General features: G+C 39.0%; 3 protein-coding genes across 3 annotated transcripts; 1 reads left to right on the forward strand and 2 right to left on the reverse strand.

Annotated features, from left to right (window-relative positions):
• The first annotated feature begins 166 nt into the window (after window positions 1-166).
• Window positions 167-20,083, forward strand: gnav1 (guanine nucleotide binding protein (G protein) alpha v1). Its single transcript, XM_057325645.1, has 9 exons — window positions 167-758; window positions 1,553-1,644; window positions 7,286-7,378; window positions 7,953-8,113; window positions 11,785-11,913; window positions 15,609-15,738; window positions 16,566-16,637; window positions 18,117-18,204; window positions 19,067-20,083. Exons 1-9 carry the CDS (start codon window positions 629-631, stop codon window positions 19,255-19,257), a joined length of 1,086 nt encoding a protein of 361 aa, XP_057181628.1. The 5' UTR covers window positions 167-628; the 3' UTR covers window positions 19,258-20,083.
• Window positions 20,084-20,196: 113 nt separating this feature from the next.
• npb (neuropeptide B) lies at window positions 20,197-22,029 on the reverse strand. Its single transcript, XM_057325980.1, has 2 exons — window positions 21,682-22,029; window positions 20,197-21,022 (listed from the first exon to the last, which is right to left on the reverse strand). The coding sequence occupies exons 1-2, from the start codon at window positions 21,949-21,951 to the stop codon at window positions 20,894-20,896; spliced, it is 399 nt and encodes a 132-aa protein (XP_057181963.1). The 5' UTR covers window positions 21,952-22,029; the 3' UTR covers window positions 20,197-20,893.
• A 296-nt stretch (window positions 22,030-22,325) lies between these two features.
• sgsh (N-sulfoglucosamine sulfohydrolase (sulfamidase)) lies at window positions 22,326-25,498 on the reverse strand. Its single transcript, XM_057325810.1, has 7 exons — window positions 25,310-25,498; window positions 24,727-24,887; window positions 24,554-24,659; window positions 24,146-24,477; window positions 23,948-24,029; window positions 23,656-23,859; window positions 22,326-23,353 (listed from the first exon to the last, which is right to left on the reverse strand). The coding sequence occupies exons 1-7, from the start codon at window positions 25,395-25,397 to the stop codon at window positions 22,794-22,796; spliced, it is 1,533 nt and encodes a 510-aa protein (XP_057181793.1). The 5' UTR covers window positions 25,398-25,498; the 3' UTR covers window positions 22,326-22,793.
• Between the last annotated feature and the right edge of the window lie 17 nt (window positions 25,499-25,515).

Raw genomic sequence — 25,515 nt, forward strand, 5'->3', positions numbered from 1 at the left:
TATTTAACGTTATTTCATTATTTTATATTGTTAATACTTTATTCATTTAGATAGAAAAGCCCCGGAAAGCCGAACATTTTTCCAGCTCTGGAATGCTTGAACGAAACCCATCTCAGGTGACAAAGTTGCAAAAACCTGACGTCACTTCCTTCCGAAGGGAAGCGGACACCTCTAAACACTTGAGACTCTTCGCTTATAGGCGACATGGGTTTATGGAAGTTTGTAATGTAAATATATTGTGTTGTACATTAGGAGGGTTCGCGTCACGACAGTGATCACATCTCATTTGACACGATGATACAACCGCGTCTACCGACAGTAACCGCGAACAGACGAATTTGAAACTTTTTTTCTCTTTCCTCCTTTACGGGACCATCCCAAAACTCACTCTCTCTCTCACACACATACACACACACACATACACTCAGACTCTTTTTGTTCGCGAAGGACACAGACTGAGGTCTCTTTAAAACCATTTGCGGTGGATCGATCGACTTTTACGCATCAACTTTAGATGAGCGCGCGCGGAGGTGTCGACGGGGATGTTTTTACGCGTTCGGTTCCCGTCGTGATCCCGGACTTTCTGCCGGTTCTCTAGCTGTCTGTGGGAAAGACATGAGCTCAGGATATGGGTCTGTGTTTGGGAACCGATTTGACAGAGGACGACAAGAAGGCGAAGATCCAAAGCGCACAGATAGACAGAGATCTGTACGAATATGCCAAGAGAGAGATGAATGTGGTGAAGATACTCATGCTGGGTAAGAAAACGCGCTCATCCTAAGTGTTTCTTCATCTGTTTTCCCCTGCTTTGGCTTGGATTAAATACTTACTGAAGTTTAAATTGACTTTCCTTTTTACAAGGAATACAAATTCTACTTCAAACTTTGTGAGATTTAACTTGGATCTTGACTTGAAACTTTTAGATTGTGGGTTTCAACCTCAAATCTGGGTTTATAAGTGAAATCATAAAACTTGTGATATATACTAATATATTGGCTGATGTAATTTTTGGTATTGAAAATTATGCTTCCGGTTTAAGACAGTTGGATTTAATGTTTACCAAAGTTTATATGGGCTTTCCTTTCTATAAATAATGCACATTTTGGGCGGCTTGGTATAAAGATGCAAGTAATTCAGTTGAAAAGTTATGGTTTCGAACATCAGATCTTGGTTTGAAACCCATAGATTGTGGGTTTAAAGCCCAAATTTGTGCTTAAAACTAGTGATATATAAACATTGTGGATGGTTGGCGTTCAGATTATTGGATTTGATCATTGTTTGTGTCCGTTTCAAGTGTAAATTCTGTTTCCAAATGGTTTATGTACGTTACAATTGCGTAAAATATGATTTGCATTCATCTTCCATTTGAAAAGAAAACATTTTGGTCAACCACTTTAGTTGAGACTCAGAGGTCATGGGTTCGGCCTCAAATCTAGGCAAGGATTGTAAGTCATTCTGGGTTTGTCATCTAAATGCAAACCATTCATTTGTAATCCATGCCGAAGATGTCGAATGTCTTGAAAGTTTCGTCTCTTTTAATGCAAACCCTCAGGAGCCGCAGAAAGCGGAAAGAGCACGCTGGTCAAACAGATGAAGATCATCCACAGCCATGGATTCACCAAGCAAGAGCTGGCCAGCTTTAAGGTGAGACCTCCTGTACACAAAATCCATTACAGATGAAGTTTGATGTTTGCTTGGTTTCGTCCCTGCGCTCTCCGCTTCCCCGGCCGTCTGGGAAATGGGGCCGCTGTGCGTTTGGGGATTATTAAAAGTTTAAGGGGTCAGCGGTTCAGCTGTGTAACAAGACCTCAGTTGAGCGGTTCGTTGGGTTTTCCCTCAGCGTGTTGTTGATTGTTCTGTTAGGAAGAGAGGAAGGGGGGAAATATGTGGAAAGCTGACACACGTAACAGGAAAAGAGCCGGGAGAGATGGGCGAATGCACTGCTGTCCTAAAACACGCCTTAGTCGACGGGGCACAATGTTGTTTGGTGACCACCGTTCTCCATAAAGTCTTCTCTGCAGAAGAAAGAAAGTCATACAGGTTTGAAATGAGACGAGGGTGAATAAATGCTGAAAGTAGTTTGATTTTGACGTGAACTGTCCCTTTAAATAACTCTTTGTGACAACCAGCATGTACTTCCTCTATGACATCTTTTTTAACCTGTCACTCACAGCCGTTTTTAAGGAAACTGGAACGGCACGCCACATCACTTCAGATTAACCTGGCTGCGACCTGGCTACGTACGTCCTATTGCCATGGCAACAGCTGAAGCAATCGAGGTGACATTGATTGGCTCATTCATCGTGAAGCGTAGCCAGCTGTGATTTTGATACGGCCATCAAGCACGCTATCGCTAAACCCCACTATCCCGACACGCCTAGCCTTTGTCACGGCGGTTGCTAGCCTCTTACGGGCCAAACGTCACTTTTTGTCGCAAAAAATAGTTGCGTTATTCAATCCCTTTCTTTGGCGAAGCAGCGGATGATGAGTTGGGTGGGCAGTATTATGCAAGTCTCACGTCACACTATTCTGCAAAATCTATCTCGGATTTGACAATTTATACCACCCAGATCGACCGTACATCTTTTTGATTATACTTCTGAGACACCTCAACTGACTAATGCTTTCTTCGCCGTTAACAAAAGCCACTTTGATGCCTCGAAATGTTGTAATTTGACTTGAACGGCGTGTGAATCATGGGCATCTGAAGAGCCAGGTGCAGATTCACATGTGGAAGACTTTGCGTATTACGATCGCTCTCCTCATTAAACCTTCCCTCAGGGTTTGTTTGTGTTACACACACTTTTCTGGGTGAGTTTTGATCTGAGTAAGATAAGAATGCGTAAATGTTGTTTTGAACTGCCCGAGGGGGTTTTAAACTCGCAGGTCATTGGTTCAGAGCAGGCCAAACACACGTTGTTGGCTATGGAGGGGTCAGGATGGCCATCTATTCTGTCATCATTTATTCACCCTCATGCCGTTGAAAACCTGTATGTGACTCTTTCATCTGTGGAACGCAAAAGAAGATATTGTGAGAAATGGCTCGGTGGTTTTGTGTCCATACAGTGGAAGTCAAGGGGGGGTCAGGGTTGTTTGGTTACCAACATTCGTCAAAATATCTTCTTTTTGAGTGTTAGATGACAGGTTTATCCTTAAAGACCGCATTGATCGTCACGCAGTGGAAAACGCAGAACAAACCCTTTAAACAAACAAACGTTCATTGGAACTCACACACCTTTTTGAAACAGAAGCATCGCCTCGCCCGTGGTATCTTTTTCCACCAAGCCTTCCGTTATCTTGTAACCAAACAAAAAAAAGCGAATGTGGGAACGTTTGTCTCTGAATGATGTCATACTGTACGTGTCATGAAATTCACAAAGTTAGAACCTCGGGCCTTTGTAATCTCATTCTACCTCTGACATCATGCAGATAGAATTTCATGCACTTGTACGTTGTAAAAGTCACACCTCAGGGTTCCTCGTTTAAAAATCAGAGCTTGTTAAAAAAAATTGTATGGTGCTAGTGACTCTAGTGGCTTTGCACATACAGTCCAAAATTTTCGTATGCGTTTTTTCGTATTTGGCTCTCGTTCGTACGGCGTCTCTGAATTGTTATAAAAGGCCACTCAAAATGCTTGCTACGGATGCGAAAACGCAGAAAATCGAACCCGGTCCGAAATTTTTTATGACGGACGAAAATATCGGAGGCAGTGTGTAAATGTGATTGACACAACGTGAGGTTGTATTTATTTTTTAACGTGCGGAAATTTCGGACTCAGTGTGCAATGGGCTTTACAACACGCTCCTTCAGTTTGGAAAAGTGGCGTGTGTTTTTAAACAACAGGCTTGTAGATTTCACTTTCAAACCATTGTAAAGGTAGATCAAAGAAGCTGTCTCACAAAATTGCTAGCTATTTGCCGTGACGTCGGTCTTTTTTGTCGAGCACTATAGGCGTTAAACCGATCGACTTGCAGATATGTGACCAAATGAAGGGCTGTAGGGAATGAATGACATGTGACTGGAACTCTCCTGACTGGAAATGCAATGTTTGGCTTTTGGCACCAAGCTAGTTAATGATTCAACCGAACAGCAGTTCCGCTACACAAACACAGTTTGTCTGCGGAACTGGAAGAACAAAACAGTCCTGTATTAGCATTAAGCTGACGTCTCTTAGTGTTTGAGACAAAATAAACAAAGGCTTTTACACTTTTAGTGATGCCATACAATGAGTTCATTTCACACAATGAAGAGTCGTGTCTTGACTTTGGGGGTACCGCAAAGCTCTGTTTTCTGTCCGCTCTAAGTTTGATGTTGATACAATTAAAAGTCTTCATTTCTTATAAGCAAAGCTATCATTTTTATGCCGACCTCTCCCATGTGTGTTTTCCCAGAAACTCGATGTGGTCGATTAGGGTTGTGTGTGACGTTCAAAGGTCCGGTACTGCTTCGCCGGATTTTGCTAGACTGTTGGAGGGTCACACGTGCATGTGCATGTGGAGACCTGTAATTATGGCTAGTTTCTTGTTGTACACAAGCGGGCAGCCGCGAGGACAGTCTATAATCACATTGGCCTTGGATGACTTGGGTCACGGTGTCGCACAAGGGTGGATCTCAGACTGTTAGAGAGAGGGCAGGGACGGGTGTGGTTTTCTGTGTGGGTAAAAAGTGAAGTGCTACAGGTATAAAAAGGAACATGTCCCGACCTGAGTGTCACGGGAGTGTTTTGAACCTCTTTTGTATTGTCTCTTGATCTTTCTTCTCTTTTCTTAACCGTCACTGAGGTCCTGAATTACCTTACACCTCATCTTCTCAACCTTCCTTCTCACCTGACACGTGTCACTCCTTGTTCAACGCCTCTCCAAAGACGCCGCTCCTCAAAATCATTGTGAAGTCAAAATTGACCCGTTTTCCCTTATTCATGTACATTGTCATGAGGAATCAAGCTAGTCTTGATGACTAGCTCCGCCCCTAAAATGACTTTTCTTTGTGGCCTGATGTCACTAAACTGATTCATCGTTTTCTCCTTTATACTAAAACAAAATTGCAACTTTCTATTCTTTCAGTCCTATTTAGACTATTTCTCAGTATGCCCCATGTTCTGTAACAGATAAAACGAGACTAAATCCTAACTATACATAAATGTAATATAAATAAGATTTTTTCCTATTTTATTTTATTTCTGTCTTTGTTAAGCTTGTTAAATTTTAAAAAAGGAATAATAAAACAGATAAAAAAATAATGAAATAGAAACTGATTTTGTATGTACTATAGCGTTATTATAGTTTTTTGTTATAATATTTTATATTTAAAGTCCCCGTGCACGGGAAGTTGCGATTGTTTTTACTTCCGTATTTTGCCGCATTTCCGAGTGAAATAGAATTTCGAATGAGCAAAAAATAGTGGGCGTGGCTTTCGTCTTTCTCTGGAATTTGATTGGATGTGTAAAAACAGCCGTTGCATTTTGAAATGGAATTGGCAGCAGACTGACAGTTAAAGGGGAGGAGTTAACGGATGCTCTGCCCAAGCCGTCTAACATACATCATTTAAGATGGATAGTCACTAGAGGGCAGAAGTGCATTTTCAGATTTTATCTGAAGATTATGAGGGCACACAAATTTTAAAAAGAGAATGACCCACATTGATAAACTATTTATAATAAACGCTGCAATATTTCATTAAAAAATAGGCATTGTAATTTTTAATTTCACTGGGACTTTAATACTTTAAAATTTAAATATTAATATTTTGCCTTTTTTATTAATTTATTATATTTATACATTTTATTTTAATCAGATTTTTTTAGTTTTAGTTTTCATATTAATTTTAGTTGCATTTTTTAGCTTGTGCTTTTGACATTTTATAATATATATATTTTAATTTTTTGGATTAATTTTTTTATTTGATTTCTATTCCAGTTTTAGATACGTTTTTATTTTCAGTTTTTTTCAATTGTAGTGCCTTAACTTAATTTCAGTTTATTGCTAAGGCAACAATTCTACTACTTTCATGTAGTTGAAGTTTTTCAAACAATACTTCGCCTGATATTTTATTTGATTTCAGTGTCCAAAAATGCTTTAAATTTTACATTTTACGATACATCTGTGTGCACACTGTGCACACAATTGTTTTCATTGACCCCTCTAGAAGTTAAAGAAGTGCTTTGAATGTATTTCAAAGGAATGTTTTGAAGTCTTAAAGGACAAAACGTTATGTCCCCCCACCACGCACACACACTAAAACGCACACACACCTCTTGTAAGATGCTCTCTACAATCTCTGCAATACCCCACACTTATCCCTTTCCAGAATAGCTTCATTGTTCTTTGGTATGTGTGATTCACTCTTGAACTTTATCTCTGGTGTTTTTCAAATGCACTTTGTTATTGCAACAACAGGAGATCAATAACAGTGCATCATATTATAGAACCGCAGAACTTTCGGCTCAGCCAACACAAGAAGGCTTTTCAGCATACAATGTCCTGCTGCTTTTCCCTGGAATGCTTGCTGCTCTGATCCACGGTCCAACAAGCAAAAGCTGTTCAATAAAGTGCAGGAATGCATTTGTTTTGGCGAAAGAGTCGGGTCGGAGGAAATAAGTGAAGTTTGAGAGTGGCACGGCTTAGTCTGTTTTAAGGTCGTCAAAACGTCCTGTTACATTCTTGTGTTATCGTGAACTATCACTTCAACGTAGATCAAGTTTGTTGATGCTCAACTGTTATCCAAAAACAATACAGGTCTTTGCCATCTCTGAAGTCTTTAAAAATTCCTAACCAAAATAGTTTCTAACATTCTCGGCCCAAGGAAAGGTTCAACGCGCCGCACACCATAATTCATAACCACATAATTTCATTTAGTTCTCATTCAGTCTCAACCAGGATTGGCATGATGGAGTGTCTTTTCTATTGACAAAAATAGCGTCTCAGTTAACACACGCACGCAATTACACACGAGACAATGTCGGCAAATGAAGCAGAAATTTCTGATAACACCCAGTGCAAGTGGACGTATTTCGAAAGACGCACTCAGACGGCTTTGTTATATTCTTCCACCGGTGTTTAAAGAGGGTCTTTGTGTCGTTTTTTATAATGAAATTAAAGTGTTCATACCTGCCAATCAGATTAGAAAGAGTTCGAATGAAACCGTGCATAAGGTGATGTTTCTCAGATCATTGTGTGAATATGCAGAAGTCTGCTTTTTTCTATAACCAATTCATATTCAAGAAGTAGTGGATGCTTAGAATCGCTTTATGTGTGTGTTTAAAGGAATGTTTTTTCTTTCTTTTCAGCCTGCTGTATTGGATAACCTCATGACCTCTATGAAGTTTGTCCTCCATGGGATGGGTGTCCTTAGGATCAATCTCGCCAACAGCAAGAACAAGGTTTGCACATGCAGCTCATTCTCACTTACTTAAATACTTGACAAAAATGTGACATTATAACACAAAACGGCTGTATCCTACAGATTTTAGCTTTAAATATGGATGGCCTGTAGCTGTTCTCTCACTTTTGCAATTTGGAATGCAGTACTTGTAATGGCCACCAGGTGGCAGCATCCTTTAAGAACCTTGGGCTCCGTCACAACCAACCTACCCAAGTCTTTGTGTGTTGTTAGATTGCTTAGACGCAATACAAAAAGTGTTTTTTAAAGAATCGTTCCCAGCTGCACGACGCAAGGTCCTTTGGTTTATAAACCATCAGTTATGCAGGGTGGGCATTAGGGGTCGTGTGATAAAATCCACTTTTTATTCCGTAATTAAAGTGATCAGCGGTAGAGTTACTTAATAACAGTGTTGAAGATACGTTTCTGTCGGGTCATCTGACTTTCTTCCTAGTTGTTCATTTTAATGTTACCTTTAAATATAGTGGAAAAAGTCCAACGTATACTTAGTTTTGTTCATCTAATTCTATGCTATAAAATCTCACAGAAACTTCTTACTATGTGTGTTTTTCCAGGTCCACGCTCACTCTATTCTCTCGTGCGGCCGTTGCTTCGACGAAGACCAGATGCTGTTTCCGTTCGTAGGCCACGCCCTCTTCTGCTTGTGGGCGGATCAGGGGGTGCGGTCTGCGGCGGCACGCGGATACGAGTATGAGCTGAATGACTCTGCGCTGTAGTGAGTAACCCCAACTGGTCTCCAATCAGTGATTAGTCACCCTCTGTAATGAGACGTTATGTGCTAACTGTTATAAAATCCGTAAATTACTAAAGGTGTTATTTAATTCATATCTTGTTGTACGACGTCAGCATATCAAGGGTTGGGTGTAAGATGTTATGATTTCAAATTAGATTCTTACATTTTTAAATCAGCCTCTACTCTATAAATTATATTACAGATGCATTCATTTTTTTTAATATATATCTAAATATATAATGTATAAATATAATGTAAAATATACAAATATTTATAAAAGTATTTAGATATAATATATATATATTTTTTAATTATTATTTATAATAATGATAATTACAATAACAAAATCATAATTTATGTATTATTGAAATGTTATTAATATTATACTTTTTAAATATATTTCATTTTTTAAACATTTTTACATATAGCTTTTATTTTGATTGTGCTTTATGCTAGTGCGAGTTATTAAGCTGTGCAGTTTCCGCTAAAAGTTGAATTGTGAATAATAATGTGATCCGAATGGCCACCCCAAACGCTTAACATCTCATTTGAATACATTTGACCCCGTTCAAACAGGGCCAATTATGATCCGGAATAGTTCATAAATGTTTTATTCTATTTTAATTGGTCATTTGACACGGGCGGCGACCCTTCTGGAATTTGTTTTCATTTTAAAACGTGCGCATTTCAGTCCACAAACGCCGAGGTGTTTTACGAGCTTTTTAACGTTGAATCTGCGTTATTGTAGGTTTCACATTTGCATTTGTTTTCAAAATATTTGACCGCATTCTCCACAACAAATGACAACTAACAATTTATATTCTTATTATGTTATATCAACGTTTATCAGCTAATGTTTGTCGATATTCCTATATTATTCAATATTTTAATGATCTTCTACCACTCTCACCGAGATGGCTAAAACGCACTGCGCCATTCCTGCCACAGTTTCCGAACGTTCCATGTGGGTGTAATGGAGCCGACGTGCGACTGCAACTCATCGCCTGCCCGTGTCTTGAGCCGTAATGGCTGCTGATCTGTGACTCCTTCCAACACGCCCACTGTGAACAATAGCTGATTAGGGAAATATTCAACCACCGAATCGTGCAATTACGCGCGTGTGCGGAGGCAAACCGAAACACCGGGAGGGTGATTATTTAAATGAAGCGGAGAGGGTCACCCGTGTCGCGGACGTGTGCTGTGTGCCATGGCGAATGAGCCTCAAACGGCTGCGATGAAGTGTGCGTGTTTGTTTATTAACCCTTAAATGGCAATTAAAAGCCTGTGCCAGGGATCTTGCAGTGCATGCTGGGACGTCCGCCCCCCACACAGTAAGACGCATGTAGGTTTGGCGTGGTAGCATGTCTTTTCGATTAGGACACGGGAGATCTGAAAAAGGTTAGCGTGAGGGAGAAGATGGAGGTGAGAGAGGGAGCTTGTGGTAAGAAAGGAGTTTTAAGTCGTCCGTACCTAATGTATGTGACATCAACGCCCAAACACGCACATTTCACTGCATTTCGTGTCTTATTTACGATCGTGTGTGTGGGTTTGTGTTTTTGAGTGACGGGTACTCCTGCCCCCTGACGGCCTCTGGGGCCACGGGGACCATCGAGACACTTCAGTCAGTAATACGGTGTCAATAACACGCTTGTCACCTAGGGCAAGTAAATTATCACCGTGATGCTGTTTGGTTTGCATTTTGATTCGCGTTTTAAACGTGTGTTAAGAATTTTAGTTCAATTGTCAAACCTGTATGACTTTCTTTCTTCTGCAGAACACAAAGGAAGATATTTTGAAGGACGTCGGTAACCGAACAACATTGGCCCTCATTGACTTCCATTGTATCGACACAAAACCATTTCTCAAAATATCTTCTTTTGTGTTTAGGAGAATAATGTTTCTTTTTGGGTGAACTATCCTTTTAAAAGTAAGATGCGGGTCGAAATGCCACACAGTAGTGTGTTTACCGAGTCTACATCATTTCACTCTACAGGTCTGAAACCTTTTTTCCCGAGCTGTCATGTTATATCTGCAGGGCTCCATCACGCTCTCTCAAACGCGCGCACGCTTGCGTGTTGTTAAAGGTCAGATTTATCAAAGGGCATTTCCATCCTTGCAGTCCAGGTCGGCGCTCCTCACCTGTTCGTATCCTCAATCTCATCTTTTTAATCTCTTCACGCTCTAATGCCCTTCATCCTGATCTTACACCTCTGACCCGTCGCTTCGCAAAATTCAACTGTGTGGAAAGATATCATAAATGTAATCACTATGAGAATTATTTTAGATATTGAAAAGTGTGGAAAGATGCTTGTAAGAGGTCAAAGGGATGTCAAAATCACTCAGGAAGTGGCGAATCATAAGGAATGACGCCACATGAAAGAGCTCCAAAACTTTATTTATTGTTTAAATTTAGTCATAAAACTTACAGAAAGCACGTTTATCATTTTGTGAAGTGAATAAAAGTTAGTATGTACGGTAGGTAGGTCCTCGCTAATCTCACTAGAAGCGTCTTGGGCGTGACGTTAAATGACGTGTTTCACAAGCTCGATCTGCTCCGAGTTAACAAGTCGTATGTAACTTGTGACGAGTTATTTTCAAGTTCGATGTGGGGCCATTGTAGTTCCGAGTTGTCTTGAACGCAGCACCGGAGCGAAAGCAGGTTGTACAAAAGCTCCATTTGATGAATTTTACGAATTAGCTACGAATTAGCAATTTGCTAAAATATAAAACGTTCACGTAATGCCACGAGATGTTTGGTCATGTTGGGAACTATTTAGGCTGTGGGAGGAGGCAGACTATGTTGTAAAGATGCGTAGAGACAGGAGCCTTTGCGTCCTGCCGGGACCTGAAGGCCAGTCGGTGGAGAAAGTTGCGTTCAGGTGTGCGCCTAGACGCGTTTAAAGAAACAAACCTCACACACACGGCGTCGGAGCGCGAGGCTCGACCCAGGGGTGGGCATTGCATTGGCACCAGGAGAGAATGTGACGTTGTGTTTGTGTGTGTCTTTATACATTACCAAAAGGCCAAACCATGTCGAACTTTATTAAATTTGTTGTATAAATTGTAATTCAGTTATATAGCGGCTATACAGACATTGTCATATGCACATTGATTTGTTCAAATGTAAGGATGCACAGGTTTGGAACAACACGAGAGTGAATGTGACGGAATATTATTTGTTTTTTGCCAAAATACAGGCATTGTTGTCAAAGGTTATTGCTTTAAGAAGTGTATGTGCTCGTGTCTAATTCTCTCTCTCTCGGGTGTTCGAGTGACTCCTGTGAGGTGCGTATATCACTACATAGCGCACCGTGCCGGATAATTCCTCTCTTTGACGGATCCTCGTACTACGCAAATCCCCCAAAGACACACTACGCCGTCTTGCTACGTATTTATATTCATGTTTATAATTAGCATATGGCGCGTGCTCCCCGGGCCGCCCTTATCGCTCGCGCAAACCTCCGTCGGTGGTAAAGCTGCTTAACTTAGACAACACGACCCTCAAAGACGCAGAAAGAGTGGAAAAATCAGACATTACTAGCACTTTGTTTTTATGTGTACAAAAGTAACACATTTAATCGTTCCCTGTGATTTGCATAAAGATATTTTTAGTAATTCAAGCTTGATATATGTAAACTTAATCTCTCTCTCAGTTTTTTCGAGAACATGGGTCGGATCATCGCCCCCAACTACATGCCTACAGAAACGGACGTCTTGAGGGTCCGACTGAGGACCACTGGTGTGATCGAAACTCAGTTCAAAGTCAAGCACCTGATCTTCAGGTAAACACTTGCTTTTTTTGAGAAGCCACAGAACAAAACACAATAGTCTGTTATCAGTTTTCTCCAATGTGAAGCATCACATCACACCTTGTTGTCATTTTTGGACGTTTCATCTCAATATAGCTGAAAAACAGCTTCAAACCAAACTTGCAGACGTCATTTATTGATCACTGATGGTTGGAGGGCAGATGTCTTCTGTCCGACACTGATGAAATTATATGAAATATGAAATTCACGATTGGGTCATATTGACAGTGTCATTCTGTATCTCGCCATCTTACGAAACGTCATCTTTGCGTTGTGTCTGCAACGTGTTTCCATACGTCAATATCTTAACTGGTGTTATCAGCAGCGTCCACGCGTTCAGCTTTGACACGAGTGTCGCTTTGAATTGAATTTTGTGTTTGAAGAAGTATGAAGTTTTGTGCTTTTTAGCACTTACTGGTCATTAAAAGAGCAGTGTTTAATTTCAAATATAAATATTCATTGATATCAATTAAATATATAAAACATGGGGAGATCAATAAATTGAATTTTATAATATATTAGATTTTTATATATATTTTTTATTTATATTTGTTTTTTATAGTTTATATAATATTTTATTTTTCATGCTAATTCTATAAAAATGTTTTTCAATGTAGTTTTTTTTAATCATTTTTGTAGTTTTGTTTATTTTTATATAGTTTATTTTTATTTATTTTTTAATAAAAAAATTATTTTATGTTTAAAATATTTTATATATATTTTGTGTGCCTCGGCTTCATATTATTGCAACATCAAGGCAACATTTCAAATTAGTTTAGTTTAAGTTTTTCTAATAATATTTAGACTTATTTTTTATTAATTCACATTAGGTTATTTTAAATACATTCACAGGCAAACTCTTCAGAAACGGATCATCTGTCTCTTACATATGTTCAATGTAAGCATAAAACATGATGTGTTTATGTAGTTTGAACTGTTTCTCTGAAGGCTATGAGGGTTCGGTCAGTGGAGGAAGGAGGATTGACGGTGTGATATGATCATCACCTCTGCTAGCACGAGCACTATGCAAAAGCATATCGAGAAAACAACCACAGCTCTTTACTAAAAGCTATGACAGTGTTGTTGACAGCAGTGTTTACATATTGTTTAATACTGCATAATATAATTCAATAAAATAGAAGTTTAATGTGTTTCATAAAGTACATGTAGATTTGATAATGCCTACATTTTTTTGCATTTTGTGTTAAGGAGAATAAAATACTATTTTCCCCTATATATTTCATCACTGAGGATTTCTTTAAAAAAGTCTTGTCTCGTTCTCGTGAACCCAGTCTCGTGTCTCATCTCGTCTTGTGAGATAAGCGTCTCGTCACACCCCTATTAATTAACATAAATGTTTTAATAGTTTTAGTTCTATTAAACTATACCATGGATCAGTGATTTAACTTCGTAGCTTAATCGTGGGCCCAAGTTTTACACTCATCTTAAACAGACCTTAAAACAAACGTTTGTTTTTATTGGTAAAGTACGCGCAGTCGCTGTTAAAATGACACTCGTTCCTCGAACTGTCAGATTGTGGACGTTTTCCCTGCATGTTCATATCCTCTCCAGCTCCATCTCCCGCGAACGCAGGACAACCAATAAAACGATCGAAAGGTTTCATGGGAATTGTGGGTAATTTTCTGCTTGGCAGCTTTTTTCTGGCTGTTTGAATGTTAATGGAGACATTTACAGCCGAGAGGCGTCACAGACTGTTTCAGATAGCAAGGAAAGATGAAGGTTCGATCATTCGCTGGAAGACAACTGTCTTATTCCATAGTCTTAAATTCACCTCCGCGTCAGATCGCGCCGTCTCGGGAGTCTGCTAATTTACTGCTTTTAGTTGAGGGCTTCTCCAATAACATTTATATTGCATTACTTTGCATAACGGTACATTTCTATTGTTATGGCTTTCCAGACAGTTTTTCATAAACGCGCGTCTACATCGTCGTAAAATGAAAACAGAATGACTTGATTTAAAACATTGGTCGTGGGTTTTCACTATGTACGCAATACCCACCTAAACTTTTTTTATTTAGTCAATGCGTAGATTTCTTTGAAGTGTATTTTAGATTTTTATAATGGAAGTTTGTTAAAAATATAAATAAGTGTAAATATGTTTTTTTTTTTTACGTCCGCACGTACAAACAAATACCGATCCCTCCATCGCCAGAAGCCGTCTGCGGAGACCCCAGCAGTAATTGAATCGATCTCATCAGGAAACGATAACAGAGATGGACCCTGAGAAAGCCCGCGGGGGCTGAGCTCAAGTCACGAGTCACATTTAAATTTAATCAGAATGGAATTAGAGAGATAAAGACTGTATTATCATGATTATTATGAAAACCAGTGAAGCCTTTCAAAGCTCCTTAGCGTCGATGTTATGTGCCGATTATTGTTTAAAACCTGGTTTGAGTTCTGGAATGAATTAATTTGGTGTGGTGTAATATCTTAATGTAAATCCTCTCTGCGTGTTCTTATCGAAACCGTTCAAAAGAGTCTCTTAAGATCTATCGAACGCTGATGTGATTTAAACACGCCAATAGCGGATTAATAGATGAATCATCAAAACTACAAAACGACTCCCATACATATTAAAAAGCGGCCACAACTTAGTTATCAACAAGTATCAAAAGATCAAAAGGTGTTTGAATTGACAGATGAAAACAAACTCCGTGTAGACGTTAATCTGGTTTGTTGTATTGAGTCTTTTGTAACATCGTGTGCATTTTTAAACATCATTTTAGTCATTTAAATCATCTCGAAGCTTGTTAACGTATAGCTACATAATATTAAATTAAACAAAGCAGTTGTTCCTATGACAGACAGGAGAAAAAACAGCTAAACTAAGCTTCCTACTGTGATATGTTCACGATTCGATCCTTCTGTCTGACTTTTGTGGGAAAGACCGTTATCTATCAGTATACCTTATGGATTTATTTTCCATCAGGGTTGAAGTGCATATTGCAGAACGTCGTTCATTTCAAACGTGCGGAGGAATCTTGACAACTGATATAGCGAATAGATGGCGCAAAATGAAGTGGGCGATGGGAAATAAACGTGTGAGAGCGTTAGACTGTGTACGACCTTTGACCTTCAGTTAAAGATAGTCCGTGAAGCGCCCTTGTGAACAAACACCGATGATGGAAGTGTTGAAGACAACATCCCTCGATCATCTAAGGTCTTTTGCTGTAAATCTAAACCGCGTGTTCCCAAGACAGACAGAATGAAAAACAGACCGCCGCGATGACCAAATGTCCACAAACATCTGCTTTTGTCGCCTCTTAACTAACCACAAGCTAACGTCATTCTTTTTAGCGCTCGGATCTCAAACGGAGAAAGGGAAAATTTGGCAGAGAAAAGCACAGTTGCATCAAGAACATATTTGTACATGTGGCATATTATCAGCAGGGGATGAAAACAGTGTCTGGTTTACTAACCTAATCTGTCGCATTTAAGAGTGAAATGGGGAAGTCAATTGGGGAAAAATTGCTATTGTGAAAATTGTCCTGACGTTGGAGGGGTGTGGTTAAAAATAAGCATTTTATGATGTCAGCCGAAAAGGAAAGTCAATTTGAAACACCTTAAAATGTCAAAAATATGTTCACAAAAATGACATTTTATCACATGTATTGAGATGTTTTTGGTTGGTTTTGGTCAATCCACAGAATGTATGACGTTGGGGGTCAGAGAACAGAGAGGAGGAAGTGGATCAGTTGTTTTGAAGACGTGAGAGCCGTGCTGTTCGTGGTGTCTCTGAGCGGGTACGACATGACCCTAGTTGAAGATCCATCCATGGTGAGAACATCCACCACTAAATTTGTATTTACATTCAGACACGGAGTTAAAAAAAAACGTTTAAAAACTTCTTTAAAAAAAAATCGTTAAGCAAGTAAAGATAAAATGTTATTAAAAATGTATATATTAAATATATTTATCTATTATTTCAAGTTAAATAGAATATTAATTGGAATATTATTTAAAATTGATTCGATTATTAGATTAGAATATTTAAGAAACCTTATTAAAAAGCAGTTTTACCTAAATATAAACATTTAGCATGTTTTTAGACACCTTGTAGTACATAAGTAAACACCATTGGAAATTATTATATTGATCATTGAGTATCATGGTATAGATCAAAGTACCGCGATATTACCGTCTGATTCTGTAAGGGCAGTTAAAGTAAAATAAACAAATTTATAAAGAGTTATCTTTTTTTAAATGACAGTGTCAATACTGATGATGTTTTTGAATTGTTAATTTAAATTAAATGTATTTTTCTCATTTATTTCTATAGCACTTCAAAGCAGCTTTAATGTAAATAAATGATAGCACACACAGAGTAGGCTTAAGAAATAAACAATATAGAAAAATAAAAAAGAAATGATATAAAAATACATGGTACTACAAATTTCAGAAACCATGGGTCATTTTACAGCCTTTATGTATTTAAGGTATGGTGTTGTTTTGAAGCAAACAGTTCAATAGCTCCTGTTTGTACAGAGTAATTGTTCATATGCACTAAGCCCGAGCTTTTCAGCCGGATCTCCTAAATGACATAAGAGAGCATTGTGAGTTCATTTGGGAACGAGAGCTCTTATCCTTCATTTTGTCTTATTTAGAATCGACTGCAGGAGAGCCTCAAGCTGTTCTTGTCAATCTGCAATAACGTCTTCTTCAGGAGTACCTCTATGGTAAGAAACTGCTCAATTAACAAAGACAGAGAGGCAATTTAACCTCGCCCCATCAGCCCGAGAGGCGATTTGTGTCATCACTAGGGATGCTCGACAGATGTGACCGAGGAGCGCTCACGAGAGGTTTAGTTCTACATTTAGAAAGCAAAAAAGAAATTAGTTTGACGAAAACGTCAAACCTCTACCGGTTCTTTTTGTTTGTCTGTTTGAATTGAGGATAAACGGGCCTTTGGTGTCCGATTTAACATTCAAGATCTTACATTGTAGATTTACAGATTTAATAAAATAAGAAATCAAGTTTTCAGCTTATTTTGGTAATTTGGTAAAAAATCATGTGTGTATGCTTTTCCAATCTTCCTCTTCCATCAAAACGCCCTTGAGATGACTTTTCTTTCGCTCATCACCAAGGACCAATTTTTACAATCCGTTTCTGATTTGATCAATCATTTTGTTCCTTTTTTATCGCAATAGGTTTCGAAAACGCTGACTTCCGTTGTGGTCGGCTGTACTTTTTCCAACTTATACTTCATTATGAACTCAAAATAAGGACGCAAAACCATCGCTTGTGGTTTGATTTTGGGTTTGTTTGTTTGTTTCATTCATCTATAAATGAGTTTCAGCGAAGGTTTGGTATCCCGCTTTGGTAACTTCACCTCTAGATCTTCCCTCATAATTACGACCCACGCGTTCACACGCAAACAAACGCTGCCGAGTCCAGATTTTGTTATAATTGCCTGCGTCGTCCAGTAATTAAACAGGCGGGCGTATTTTTGGTCTCCGAGGGTGACAATCTCCTGCTTGTTGTCTATTTATCGTATGCCCCCCGAAAGCTCCTTCTTGTGTAATGATCCACGTTGATAGTCGCGTTAAAAAAAGAGTGCCGAGTGTTCATACTCATTTTTTTTACTTAAATATAGGGTTGTCAAATGATTAATCGTATCCAGAATAAAAGTTTGTGTTTACCTAACATATGTCGGTGTACTGTGCATATTAATTTTGTGTTTATGAACACGTACACATCAATGCATATTTTAAGAAAAATATTAAATATAACAATGAATAAATATAATATATATAAATAAATACATTTAAATATTTCCTAAATATATATACAAGTATGTGTATGTTTTTGTGTTTATAAATACAAAATTAATATGCACAGTATATATTATGTAAACGCAAACTTCTATTCTGGATGCGATTAATCGCGATTAATCGTTTGACAGCCCTAAAATAATTATTCAGCTTGAAATCACAAATACAACATAATCTTTAATATTATTTTTAACAATAGTCATGTATTTCTTTTTCCGCAACAGTGCTTTCTAGTCTCAAATTGAAGTTTTTCACGTACAATGTTTATTTTGCTGTACATGGCTAATCAACGCTAGACTCAAAACGTTGACTTTTATTGAATGATTCTTGATCGTCCGTTTTCCATCTCAACGCACAGTGATGTGTCGATGTCTTGTTTGACAGATCTTATTCATGAACAAGATTGATCTGTTCCAAGAGAAGATCCTTCACTCCGGGCGACATTTACGACATTACCTGCCGCAGTTCAAAGGTGAGCGATTACGCCTCCCGAATTTGCACGTTTGATGCTTATATACAGTATGTGTATGTTGTGTGTTTATGTGTCATTCCCTAGCTTGCACGTCTTCCGTGTTTGTCTTTTTTTCTCGATTCTTCCATTAAGACCGAATCCGCCGCGTCGCTTGGGGTTTGTAGTTTGGCTGCCTAATCAGCCGGAATGGATCCTGTAGTTTTCACCCCAGGGAGAAAAGGTCAAGACAGATGAGGCTTGAAATTACTAGCATTAGTGTCTTCAGAATCCCCCCCACGACCATATATGACAGTTAATCCCCTATGGATAGGAGATTACAATAAACCTGAATACGTCTTGCCCATTAATTCATGCAAGCCTAGAAATGCATGTCATGAAAATTTCAATTTTGCAAGGAAGGGTTTGAGATTGCGTGTATTAAACCAGCATCTGAATCCTAATCTTGACTGCTATGCATAGACTTTTAACTTTAAAGTTTTGTCTCTATCTGTCCGTCACATTTATTTTCTTTACGTGAATGTAAAGGATCTATTAAGTATATAGCGCATTATAAAGATCTATTCATTTATAAGCATTCTTTTAATTTGTTATAATTTACAATTCAAGAACCAAAACAGTTTTTTTGGTAACGCTTTAGATTACGGCCCTCAATGTACCACATAATTAAACAGAATTTACCGTGTAACTAATTGTAACAATGTACCTCTACAGTACATATCTGTAGGTAAAGGGGAACAATATGCAACGTTTTTTTTTACTGGTTGCAAATATTACTGAATAGATGTCTACAATGCCTCTAAGAAGTGTTACCAAAAACCTCCAGGTTTGATTTTTCAACCACCATCTCTCTTTTTGTTTCCAGGAGCAGATTGTGACGTGGACGCGGCCGCCCGCTTCATCGCCGCCATGTTCATATCCCTCAACGCCACGCCCAGCAAACTCATCTACCATCACTTCACCACGGCCACCGACACCTCCAACGTACAGGTGGTCTTCCAGGTCGTCATGGATACCATCATCAAGGAAAACCTGGAGGCTGTGTCTCTTCTCTGAGATCCGAACGGGCCCAGGGAGGTCAGTGTGGAACAGTTCCACAGATTTTTGGACAGTGCTGTGGTCATTGAAATATAAAGCTGATTATATTTATTATATGCAATGCTCTGAACACAATCTGAGCACTTATGCACATTTGTTACGTATTTTGCATAAAGCGAATGAATTCTTTCAGAGAGGGGTTATTTGTGAAGTAAACGATGACTATGGTAACGTTGAATAGTTCAAGTAAAACTCCAGGCTTGATTTTCGCCAGGTCTGTGTTGAGTGCGTCGGCCGTGTGGGCGGTCGACCTGCTCGGCCATGCATCCCATAATTCTTCACCACAAAAACAGCGTCCCCTTCTTGTGTCTCGTGTGTTACCATGGTTAATCATCACTTAAAGTAACATTCACCCTTGTGAAAAACCGCTCATTCTTTACGTCTTAAGTGCAGAGACGTGAATGAATCATATTTGCACCTCGTGTTTGTGCAGTTTGATGTTTTTATGATAAAGCGCTGCACTTTCGTAGCTGTTCTGAATCGTTCATTTTGTTTAATATTTCTGATGTACTGTTAAAATGTATTTTTGTGTTGGTTTGATCGTAAATATCAGACTTATATAACACATCTGTATGAAGAAAAATCATAACAGACTGCAGAAGAGTCGTATTCATCTATATAAAAACATATTATTGTAAATACATTTGTATTTTTTATGTTGCTCTTTAAACTTAAATGTCTATCCCATTTATTATTTGTTATTTAAGTCCCACTTTTGTCTATTTGAAGGCATTTCACTTTGAGTTCAACTTTGTAATGCAAACCACTGTGAATAGAAGTTATTAAACACTTTTTTTATATAGTTTCTTCTCATCATTGCTTGGACATGAACATTTCATAACAGCCACTTTTCGTTTTTGATACCCGACACAAATGCACACAAGATAAACACTTTATCTGTCAAGTTTAATAAAATAATGGAAACATCTTTCAAACTTTATACTTATAACAGTGAACTCTTTAGAACATTGAATATATCTGGAAGTAGGTACAGAGATGGGTGGGGAGATGACAAAAAAATCTCAATTTTGTTTTTGTGGATTTCGTTTTTAATAGCAGCGAACTTCACATTGTGTGAACCAGGGGTGCTCAGTGGTGCCATTGGAGATCTGTTTTTTTTCTGCAGAATCTAGATGAAGCTGCTAATTAAAGGCAAACGTGTCCACACTGAACGTGAAGCGACTTAGAATTGATTCGACTTGCGTTTTGCCTTTGCCGTCTGATAGTATTTTGTTGCGTCACTTTTTTAAAATGGTATAGGACGTGTTGTTTTCTTGACCATTCCAATCAGGTAGGGATGCACAGTATATAAATGACTCTTAAAAGGAAAGATTACTGGAAAAATAATATTTTCTCAAATTATATATTATAATTGTATAATATATCTTATTTATTTTGTGAAAATAAGCGACAGGTATGGCGCAGAATTGGATATAATTTTTGCAGAAAGGTAGATCTTTAAAAGCAACGCTGAACATCCCTGGTGTAACTCATGTAAACATTCAATGTCAACAGTGCGCCTCACTGCCTTGGCTCTAAATACTCCTGAAATGGAAGAGATTCTGGGTTGGGGAGGGACGGGGATGCGCTCTCTTCAGGAGGTGAAGCAGTCCAGCGAGTCCAGAGAAAGAAACACGTCTGCTTTGCAACGAAACGTGCTCGAACCGTCCTGAACCAGCTCACAGCTCTGCAGGTTCGGAGAAATGTCCTTTACGCAAATTGCCTGTTGGGAAAAATGCATCGCAGTTTACATTAACGCAATTACAGTAAATGCGAATCTTTCAATGCAAATATTTACTTAAGTCTGACTTAGATTCTTAAAACATTACTTGTTATTAAAAGTCAAAACGGGGATTATATATAAAAGGGTGTGTTGCTAAAATATAAAATGACATAAAATGAATTGAAGAGTGAAAATCTCACAATCCCGTGCGTAAAGTTCTCGTTTGAAAGTTGTTTATTGATGGAGAGCTAGACTTTTTGTGTTTATCTTTTAAATGTTTTCTTTGTGATCATTTAAAGTAAATGATATTGCATAGCAACGTCTGTTTTTCGTTGAGATACTGCTCTCGGATTTGATGTCAAAGGACGCTAAACAAATAAATGACCTTAACAAACATTAGGCTACATAAAATGACGCGTGATAGAAGAAGTACGCCTGCATTAAAATGGTTAAACTATTATTATTATTATTACATTTTAACATGAATATAACGGATCTGTTAAGAAATATATGTTAGAACGTTTATAAGTTACAGTCTTATATTATGGAAACGTCATGAAAACTATTGATACATCTGGTTAGATGATAAAAAAAACTTTTGGTTGATGACTTATTAGTCAAACATTTTTGTAAGTGTACCGCAAAAAAACTGCATTTACCATGTTTTTAAGGACTGAAGTTTGCCTGCTGCTTAAATCGGGCATCACGTTGTTGGAGATGCCGGGGGTCTCGCTGCTGTCCAGCGCTGAATCTGTCTCAGATCTACGCACGTACGGTGATCTCCGGATCCCGGACAGCAAACCAGAAGCTCTCCCGACGGAATAATAACTCGGACCGGTAGACTGCTTGTACCAGGCGTCTGTAGGTTGACAGCAGATGAGTATAGAAATAGCCACGAACACCAGCACAGATCTGACGGACTTCTCCATTACGCACACCACAATGCGCACTTTACCTAAAAGTGTGTTATGATCTTTGTCGTCTCGTAGCTTTTTGACTGAGTGGTCTCCACGTCTGGAGTTTTTATAGACCCCTAGAAGTCGTGATCTCGTTCGTCATTACACCACCAGATGATTCATATTTCCGGCCAATAGGATCGATCTGCGCGCCTTTGAGTGTTTGGAGACGGTTGGGGACCATTTAACGTCAGGCAGATGTGATGGGTGACGAGTTAATATCGTCTCTCTGTCACCAGGGCTGTCTATATTGATCAATAATCGTCTTTCTGGCGTCACACCGTAAGATGAAAAAGAGCAAATCCCGTGCGTAAAGACGCACAGATGGATTCGTCTGAAAATAACTTGTTTTATTTCCGTTAATACATTCAGTAGAATATGGATAAATACTGTTATTAAGCAATGCATCAAGCAGATATATACATAAGTAGTACATTTTGACAAATAAATAAGTAACCAATCAAATATTTGGTCTTTATAAAGGATAGCACAGTATCTGAATTTAAACTCAGTCTCATTAAAGAATTATTCAAATATTGACTAATTGATTTATCTGTAATTACCAGTTTGGACAACAGGACACTTTAATGCCAAACATTTCGAAATAATTCAAAAGACCCGAGGGCAATCAAACTAGGAGCCTACTAAAAATGCTTTAGAGTGTTATACATTTTAAAACATCAATATTTTATTTTTTCAACTGTTTATTAGCATTTTTTATATAAAACAGAAACAACCTTTAAAATAAAACAGTCCCAAAAAACCAATTTAAACTATTATTAAAAGCACAAACAGTCTTGTATGAGTTCAGGTTCTCATAGCCCGTTGTATAGTGGCCTGCACTGCGGTTCCAGTTTCGCCTCCAGAACCGCGTCCGGCTCGCACACCCACGGATCCTCTGTGCGCCACTGCCACTTAAGCAGCTGAGCCCTCAGGCTCTCCAAAACCTGAGCGTAGGCCGGATCGCCCGCCAAATTCCTCCTCTCCGTCGGATCCGAGCGGGTGTCAAAAAGTTCCCATCTCGCTCTGTAGTAGTACTCATTTAGAGTCTTAAACCAGCCTGTGGGCTGACCCGTCCGGGTCCGGTTTAACAGATCCTGGAAGGTTGGGGACACGTAGAAATCCTGGTCTATGGGGAAGGGCATACGGTAATGCATGTTGTGCAGGAGTCTGTAGGGACCCTGGTGGACGGAGCGCATCGGGTAGTACATGGTGACCTCGTGGAGACTCTGACTGGCATAGACCGCGACCCAGGAGGGCTCAGAGATCAGGGCTGGGAGGAGAGAGCGACCGGTCAGCTGTACCGGATGGCCACCAGAGATGCTGTAGGATGGATACGGGAGGGAGAACCAGTCCAGAATGGTGGGTGTGATGTCTGGGAATAAATAGAGTTGTATTTTTATATGTGAATCATTCAGATCGTACGTTTTTTTGAATATGTGCAACTTTAGTATTAATCTGTCATTCTCTAATAAAAAGTTTAACACTTAATCTTGGTAAATGGAGGCAGCAAGTGATTTATAAGACTTGTAGCACCATCTAGTGGTAAAAACGAGTTATAGCACAACTCATGAAGCCATGATCTTTGCGCTCCTAAACCATTGCTGCAGTCGCTTTTGCATTAAAAGCCAAATGCATAAATGCAAATTATTCAATGTCAGATTTTAACATTCTTACCCAAGAGACTGACGTAGGCCTGGCTGATCTGTCCCTGGCGCTGCCGGTGTTCAGGTGAGGAGATCAGCATGGGTTCCATCACACCCGAGCCGTACAGGTTGGTGCGGCCATTGGGAAATGGAATTCCATTATCCGAACTATAGATTACCAAAGTGTCGTTTTCAAATCCGGCATCTCGTAGTTCTTGCAGAACCAGACCGATACCTTACAAACCAAAACAATCCCAGATAAACATCAATTTGTTCATAACAAACATGCATTTTGAAATGTAGTAAAGGTGAAAAAAGAAAACCTTGGTCCAGTCTGCTAACTGTAGTGTATTGTGCTGCGATGTCCGCCCTGGCTGCAGGTGTGTCGGGAATAAAATCAGGAACCTGGAAAACAGGACATCGGAGACGATTTTCAACCTCAAGATTGTCAAAGACATCATTTTTAATATCTATTAGATAATGGAGTGTAAAACAAAATAGACAAGATCTTCGTGTTTTACCTTGACCTGGTCTGGAGAGTAATACTTTGGCTCCCAATCCGGAATTCTCCCCATCCCGCTCTCTCCGTTCCCGAACTTCTCGCAGAACGCTCCGTACTGCGGCTGGGAGTGACCGCAGCGATGGGGATCATGAAAAGCCACGTAAAGGAAGAACGGACGTTCCTCGATTTCCTCCCCGCTCCGCTCCCTTTGGCTCTGGAAGAACTTCCGCACGAGAAGTTTGATCTTGGTGATATTTCGACCCACCTGCAGCACAGAATTGGTCTCCTCCGTGTAGGCGAAGTCGAATGGGTATACGGGTCCCGGCCCGACGTGTTTCTTCCCGACGATACCTTTCCAAAGAAGTGCACATTTTTACGAATATACATTTAGGCTTTTTAGACAAAGCTCCACTGATCTCCATCGCACCTGTGAGGATGTTGGCTTCTTTTAGCAGGAGAGGGAGACTGCGCACTCCATCGAATGAGTTAAAGTGATGGACTCCCTGATGAAGACCATACATCCCATTCTGATGCTGTGGATCAGAATGAAAGATTAAAACATGTTTGTGCAACACAGGACAGCGGTCACCTGCAGTTTACCTGCGGGAGGCCGGTCAGGATAGTGGATCGACTTGGTGAGCAGCTACTGACGGTGGTGAAGGCGTTCTTGAAGATTAAACTGCGCTGAGACAGAGCTCGGAGATGAGGTGTCTGGACCACGGTGTTGTTGTAAACATCCGTCTCGAACCCGGCATCATCAGCTGTGATATAACATGTGATGTTAACACTTTACAAAATGATAGTATTGAGTAAAATGAGTTAGTTGATCACATTAACTAACAATTATTAATATTCATGAACATTTGGTAATGTTAGTTAATACAAATACAATACGTGTTAGTTCATTGTGCAATGTTAACATTTCATTTTAAAAATGTTTTATTAAATGTTACAGTTAACATTAAATAAGATTAATAAACGCTGTAGTATTGCTATAAAGTATTGTAAGTTCAAACTTGAAGTGAAATCAAAAGAAGAAATACAATCTTGGTAAAAAGTGTTACCCATAAATTAAGTTACGTTTATTTATAAAACGCTTTAACAAAACGGATAATAAAACATGAAAACACACAGTATGTCCGTATTAAAAAAGTACATTTTCAGTAGGCCTAACGTTACATACCAATGATCAAAAGCACATTTCTTTCGCTGTGTCCAACGCCACAACAAACCAAGACGCAAAACAGACGCCATGCAAATAAACCCAACATTTTGCCGTCATTTGCTCATTACACCTCTAAAAAAAGTTTTAATGCATATGAAACAAACCGCAGAACTTGTTTACAACAAACTTCCGCCATGTGAGTCAAGCACATGACCGAGATCAGC

This window comes from Triplophysa rosa, linkage group LG25, assembly GCF_024868665.1.
Source record: "Triplophysa rosa linkage group LG25, Trosa_1v2, whole genome shotgun sequence".
Lineage (NCBI taxonomy): Eukaryota > Metazoa > Chordata > Actinopteri > Cypriniformes > Nemacheilidae > Triplophysa > Triplophysa rosa.